This window comes from Pteropus alecto, unplaced genomic scaffold (assembly GCF_000325575.1).
Source record: "Pteropus alecto unplaced genomic scaffold, ASM32557v1 scaffold3, whole genome shotgun sequence".
Taxonomy (NCBI): Eukaryota; Metazoa; Chordata; class Mammalia; order Chiroptera; family Pteropodidae; genus Pteropus; species Pteropus alecto.
In genome coordinates this window covers 41,951,765-41,959,271 of record NW_006442484.1, presented here as the reverse complement: position 1 = coordinate 41,959,271, position 7,507 = coordinate 41,951,765, and the positions used below count along the sequence as shown (strand labels likewise).

Here is a 7,507-nt window from a genome sequence, read left to right as displayed (position 1 = left end):
TTTCAGCATCCCTAAGGATTGCTGTGGGAGTCGTATCTTGGCATTATTTTTAGTTGTTATAAGAGAAAGTTATAAGAAAACTTCATGCTAATTCAAATTGAGGAGATTGAATGGGAAGGAGGGAGAATTTGACATTAGGGATAAACTGATTTCATTCGCAAACAAAGAAAATACAGTTAGCTCAATTATCTAGATATTGATTGAACACATAGTGAGTTATCTGATATATGTTTGCTTCTATTTTGCCAGCTAGCCTGTACAAATTACATTTCTGCTCTATTTCCCGAATTCCCGTTTTCATACCTTTGCTTTCCACATCAGCCAGAACTTGAAAATGTCCACGTGGCGGCCACACTGAATTGCCTTGTCCCCAGTGTCATAGGAGACATCATATTGCTTGTCTGGCTGGAAGAGGTATCCTGCACACATCTGGTTGCATCCTTGGAGTATCCCCTATCAGGGAAATCAAGACAGACATGCATCTGTGTTCACGGGTTAGAGATGTAGATGGCTTCAAAACAGGACTAGTTGGACTTGGGGTTGCATGCAACTTTTTTTCTAATGTCTTATGGGGTCTCATTCTGACATCCTTCTCTAAAACCACCCTTGGAAGAACTTTTGCCCCTTTCCCTCTGTCATTCTAATTAGAAAATAATCTTCTGACTTAGATACAAACAACAAGGGCCCCGCTGTCTCTCTAAGGGGCATTCGGAAATGTGTGAGTGTGTTTTGGGTTTTTTCAAAGTCTGAGAAGTGCTATGGCATTCAGTGGGCAGCAGTTTGGGTTATAAACTTCCTACAGTGGGTGAGATGGTCTCATGTTTTGAAGAATTTTCCTCCTCAAGAGTGTCTCCAATATCTTCCAGGTCTCCTATAAAGTTAACTTTGGAGTGGAATACAGCTTCTGCAGGTTCTGTCTCCTACAGGTTGGTGACGGATTTTTTGGAATGCCTCGGCATGCAAAAGTTCTACTGGAGCGACAATGCTTTGGAGGGCAGGGTCCTTTTATTAGATTCTTAGATAAGGGAATAAACTACTAACTCATTTACAGAAGCTTCTGGTCAATAATTCCTTGTTGCTCTGAGTTGACATTTGTAATATGTAAAGCTGACCCAATTTATTTCAGCTCTTGGGATCACAAATTCATGCTAAGAACTTAAAGTGTGTTCCAGTGACCACTTTTTGTCCTTGCTAAGATGAGAGTTGATATTTCATCCAATGGCTCTCACTTTGTTTTGTACAAACACAAAAGAATATGAAATGAAATAATATCCTTATGCTTTATGGATAAGGATGTTATCCTTATCCATAAGGATATTATCTCACTTTGTTTTGTACAAACACAAAAGAATATGAAATGAAATAATATCCTTATGCTTAATAGCTTTATGTCACTGACAGGGCCCTGAGCACTGAAATAGGAAGAAAGGCAGCAGAGAGCAAGAGCCTGGAGGAGGCACGAGGTTAGCTAAAGGTTAACAGATAAGGGCAGGAAAGAACAGCAACGGTAGTCCCAATGGGGCAGTCAATCTCGTGAGTACATCAGCAAGTGCTGTGAAGAAGACCCCGTGCTTTTCTCTTCTTGTGCCTTCTAAAGGATGTGCAGGCCACCAGCTCATCTCTAGATGGGGTGCAGACCTTTTCCTTGACGAGAATGGCAGAGCACTGCAACAGCACGCCCATCATCTTGTGAGGGTTCCAGGTGACTGAGTTGGCTCTGGAAGAAGCACATGATACTCTGAGGAGAAGGTGCAGGAGTCAGCAAGAGGCGACTGTTCTCTTGAGGAAAACACCACCCATTGCAACTCAAGTCAGTACACACTTTGACACCCAGTTCCCTAAATTGACTAATTGAGTTGTAAAACAACTATTTCGCAGGCAGTCTCAGGGTACTAACTTGTAGACTGCCTCTTCTAAATAACTGCTATGAATAATAGCTAACATTTATGAAGAACTTATTATGTGTTCTATTGTTCTGAGAGCTTTACAGGCATTATATCAATATGGAATCACGGTTAAAAATTCAGGCTTTGGAGCTAGCCTGTCCAAATCCGAATCCTGGCTCTGACATCTGCCAGTTTGAGCAAGTTATATAACTCCTCTGTAGCTCAGTATTCCCATCTGTAAAATGAGGAATATTCATAGAATTGAATGAAGGAGAAAATGTGTTAATGAATATATAATGATAATTACTATGCCTGGAAGACAATTCTCACAACCCTATGATGTAGGAACTACTATCTATTTTAGATGGAGAAACTAAGGCACAAAAAAGGTTAAATACATCATGTAAAGTTACATAGCTAGGAAGTGTTGGAGCCAAAATTCAAGTTCAGGGAGCAGAATTGCAGAGCCAGTGCTCCTAACCCCTCCACTAGCCTGCCTCTCTCTAGGCAACAGATTCTGGCTTCTTTCTGCTTTCCTGTTCTTATTTATGAAATGGGCTGGTGATGTTGATCTACATACTTATAAGGTAGTATAAAGAGTGACACCTAAAAGCAAGGATCAATTGGACAATTCTATACTTTGACTGCTTAGCAGCATTGTTGAAATGCTAAATGAACATGACATTGCCAGTTTAGGCTGCAATGATAGCTTAACGAGCATGGTCTCCTAGCAACTGCATCACTTTGTCAGACACAATTAAATGGTTAAGCAGCACACTATCGAGGACATTACAGAAACCACTAAGTATAATGTATGATGATTAAAACTTGGGTAGCTTGCTTCTGTGGTTTACAGACTCCTTCTTGAAAGCCCGGACCACTGCTGGGCTCTGCGCTTTAATACCTGTGAAGGATGTTTTCCCCAGACAGAGCAACTGGCTTGGAATTATACTGCCTCTGCTCTCCCTAGAGCTAAATCCTTGCTGTGAATTTTTAACCTCTTCATCTTGTCTAGATTTCTTAGAGGGAAAATAATTTAGCGTGGACGTGACAACAGGGTGTGCGCTGTGTTTCAAGGCTAAGACAGAAAGGCCTGAAGTACTTTCCCCCAAACTACATAATAAAGAAAAGCTTTGTGAAAGAGACCTATGAAAAGTTCTAAGCAAAGTTGACTAGATGCTTATCTCATTAAAATGCATCAGTGTGTCAAGTCATATTTAAAAAGTAGTAGATTTAATCAATTTTCTCATAGCTACCATCACTGAGTCATTAAAAATTATATTTAAGTCTCATAAAATGTCTTAAATTAAGTGTTTTTTTGAATGTCCTACAAGTCTGAAATAAATGGTTCTTTGCTGCTACAAATAGAAAGTAATAAGACATGGTATGGATTCAATTTCCATGAGATAAGAAAAAGTAGAGTGCAAAATGTTTCAAGTTGTCCAACACTCGAAGATAGAAAATGAAAATTGCCTGAGAAATCTAAAGTACAGTTGGACTGGCTCATTTATATTTAATATATTATTATCCAAGTTATAGAGTCATATAACTATGCTTCAAAGAGTCAGTCCCACTCACCTTGATACTGCCCTTTCAAAACTGAGCCAGAGGGAAGAGGCACAGTAGAGGTAACAAAAACTCAAGCCAGAGCCCTTTCTGTGAGAGAAGCCACTGGTGTGCTTTCCCTGATGCCTATTCTCCATCCAGTCTCCAACCTTGTCTCCTCACCTCTCTCACTTTACTTTACTCCAACCACACTGGTCTCTTTGATGGTCCTGCAACTTGCCAAGAACAGTCTTGCCTCAGGGCCTTTGCACTTGCCCTTCCCACTGCCTAGAACATTCCTCCTTGCATCCTTGCTTCCTGTTTCTCTTTATTCCAGTATCTACTGACATGTTACCTCCTCAGGAAGGCCTCTGACTACCTGTCTCAAACAGCATGGCCTTGTCACTCACTGTTATTTAACTCTGTTTTATTTTTCTTTACTATGAGGCAGATTAAGTATATCTTCATTTATAAACATTTGGCCTACTGGAACGTAAGCTTTGGGAGGGTAAATCTCTTAGTTGATAACACCTTCCATATATACTGCCTTGTTTTTTCTACATATACCAGGTACTCATTTTTTAGAAAAGTGCCACAGATGTCTAGAATGAAGACAGGTACCAAATATTCACATCTGTGCCTGTGTGGCTCATCATAGGTGCTCAGTAAATATCTGCTGAATGAATAAATGAATTCTTGTGAGTTCATCTGGGATCAATACATAGGAGTCAGGTCAAAATCATATTTGGCTTAGCACACCCCCTGAACTTGAATGGTGGACGAGAAAATAAATAAGTTAAATGAACTAAATGTCTTGCCCCTTTTTCAGCAGTAAGCTCAATGAGAACAGTGAAATAAATCAGTGACCCTTCCCGTGCCTTTGGCAAACCCTCATTTAGCCTCCAAATCCCCACACTGCTTAGTTTCCCTTCTCTCCTACCTGGGCACCTCACAATCACATCCATTGTTGCATTGTTGTGCTTATCGCATTGTGTCTGTGACTATCTGTTTACTTCTCTTTCTATTTCTAAATTGTGAACTCATTGAGGTGAGGACTCATTTGACTGGGAAATCAATCATTTTTGCATTTTTGATTTCCCAGTGCCTAGCATACAATATGTGCTCAATAAATGCCTACTAAGCAAAAATGAGCTTAGCCAGATTGAAATATGTTGGAGATATCAGCAGACTCAGAAGCACAGCATGTTTGATGGCCTGAATGGAAGGAGATTCCAACTCTGGCCCTTACCTTTCTATGCCACTGAGTTTATGGCGGTGCTTCCGGGACATGAGCAGCCCACCACCCCAGGCAGCCTGTGAGGACAGAGAAAGGAGAGGGAGGGAGAACAGCGACATTTAAGAACCAAGCACTCCATATTTCTAGTAAGACAGGAGAGAGAAAGTAAAGGAGAAAAACATAAGCTTCTCTGACAAAAGGAACCTGTACTGATTGTCCAAAGAGTGGCAGTTATAATTATTCATCATTTGTTGCCTCTTTAAAAGTTCCTCCAGATGAAAGTAAGAGTAACTACGAGTGATGTACGTAAAGCAGGTTTGAGACTGTGGTGCCAAGACCCAAAGGCCCAAGGTACTCTGCAAAGCCAGAGACACTCAGTGAGCCCCCACCCTTGCCCCCAGGGCGGCTCTATTAGTGACACAAAGGACTAGAGGCTGCCATCTTATTCTCCAGAGGGTAGAATTCTAAGGACTCCTGAAAACTCAGAAAGCAGCAGCCAGGCTAAGCTGAAGTCCCACCACAGCAAGACATTTTTGTGGGTACTCTGATGCATGTTTACAGAATAGCTTGGGACACCACATGACACAAGTTAGTCATTTGTTGAGTAGTAGGGCAGATTACCCAATTGTCCAGTTGTCAGAAGTTACATCCATAAGAGATTAGAGAGAAAAAAATATATATGTATATACTCAGTCACACATGTGAGAATGCATCTTTTGTGTTTCTGGGAAGATTTGGGATTAAATCTTAGTTAATGACACCTTTCATATACTGTCTTATTTTTCCTACAGGTACCACATATGCTTCCTTGCTTGCTTGCTTGCTTTCTTATTTATTTATCTATTTATTTATTTATTTATTTATTTATGCGAGGCAACCCTTGGTTGACCTCACAGATTCCAAGGACTGTGTTAGCTTACAATCCCTTTTTTTTTTTAGACCTACAGTACCTGGTCTTCCTACGTGGGCTTCCATCTAAGTACTAACCAGGTCCGACCCTACTTAGCTTCTAAGATCAGATGGGATTGAGCTTGTTCAGGGTGGCATGGCTGTAGACCCCAGATATGCATTTTTTAAAGAAAGTGTCATAGATGGCTAACTGAAGGCATCTCTGTACATCCAGATTCATAGCTGCTTTCTATATGTTGTATCTTGTATTTTTTTTCTCTCTGAAATCAATATTTCTTTCTGTCGCTATTTGTCCAGACAAAAGCTACCTGAGAAGGCGATGGAGACCATATTCTAAAATGAATCACAAAAGATGGCAACTGGCCATAAGGAACTGGATGAGTCCCAGAGGATGTACAGGACTGTGGTATGTCCATTTGTGAATGGCCAGCTGGGGGCCAGAGGAGAATGGAACTAATGTGGTGTGCAGAGCCAGCTGAGGCAGTGGAGGAAGCTTGAGGCAAATCATAAAGCAGAGCTGCTTTGACTGGACCGGGGACACTGTGAGTTAGGGCACTTACATCGACATGCAGCCAAAGGTTATATTTCTCACATATATCTGCAATCTCCTGTATCGGATCAAAGGCTCCATAAACAGTCGTGCCAGCAGTTGCATTGACATAAAGAGGAACATATCCCTATAAGGCAAGAGATACGAGATGGTTAGTCTTTTTAACCATTCTCCTTTCCAAAGGAAGTAGAACTGCAGTAGCAGTTATTTCTAACAGAGATGAGCTAAGCTGGTGTAGTATCAGATATGATATCTGGGAATATTCTTTTTGGTTCATTCATTCACTCATTCATTCATTTATTCAACAAATATTTTTTGAGTGACATTTATGTGCCAGGCCCTATTGTAGACGCTAAGAATACAGCAGTAAGAAAAACAGACAAAGATTTCTGTTCCCGTGGAGTTTATGTTCTAGTGGGCAGTGACAGACAACAACAAAAATTAAATTAGCAAAATATACAGTATGTTTGGAAGTGACAAGCTCTATGGCAAACAATTAAGCAGGAAAGGGTAATAGTAAGTGCTTGGAGTGATAGGCAGATCGCTCTAAATATCTGGGCATTGTACATTTTAGAAGCTGTGTTGTTCCAAGTGTGCCAATGTAATAATACTAAAGCATTGTTTGGTTATTTAAAACTGGCTATACATTGTTTCACTAATAGTGGACACAGTAAAATTTAGGTGTGGACAAGAAATAAATGAGGAAATGGAGTCAGACAGGCTTGGGGAAATCAGTGAGTCTTAGCTTTAAGTTCAATTCCATCTCTGCTCCTTGCTCATTCCTAGCAACATTTCCATCCATCTCCCCTACTGAGACTCCAGCAAACAACTACAGTTAGAGAAGGAGGTACAAGAATGTACCCAATAACAATGAGTTGGTAAATGGCCTGACAGCTACCTGGCAGTGCCTTGTAGATACATTTGTTCTATAAGATTCTTTAGTTTAATAGAATTTATTGAGGCTGATTCATCAAGTATCTGCCAGAGCATGGAAGCACTTTGCTAAACAGAATCCTAAGCTAAAATGTTATTTATTAAAATGAGATTATACGTAACAAGTTGTAAGTGAAAACTTCAATTAGGCTGTATCTTCATGGTGCTTGGGTAGTGGATTTATTGAGGTACCTCAAACTAACCATTTGGCACAATGAAGATAGGATAAATGGTTTAATGGCTGAATTTTTCATTTTTTAAAAAAATTTATATTGTATAGATACAACTTTAAAGTCAAATCACCTCACAAATTGGAAATAAACAAACATCTGAGAAATACAATAAAATGATCTCTTACATTATCAAAAATGTTTACTGTCTAGGTAAGAAAGAAAGTATTTTTAAAATTTTGTATTCACCAGAGTTTATATTTATCATAGAGTACAT

The 7,507-nt window shown here is 39.8% G+C and overlaps 1 protein-coding gene and 1 pseudogene across 1 annotated transcript in view; both read right to left on the bottom strand.

Moving 5' to 3' along the window:
- The window catches only part of GAD1 (glutamate decarboxylase 1), a 35,732-nt gene that overhangs the window by 4,381 nt on the left and 23,844 nt on the right, over positions 1–7,507 (bottom strand). The window contains 4 exon segments of the mRNA XM_006921181.3: positions 304–453; positions 1,639–1,717; positions 4,681–4,745; positions 6,138–6,319. Coding sequence (XP_006921243.1) covers positions 304–453; positions 1,639–1,717; positions 4,681–4,745; positions 6,138–6,319 — 476 coding nt within the window.
- On the bottom strand, positions 5,607–5,725 carry LOC112470653 (annotated as a pseudogene).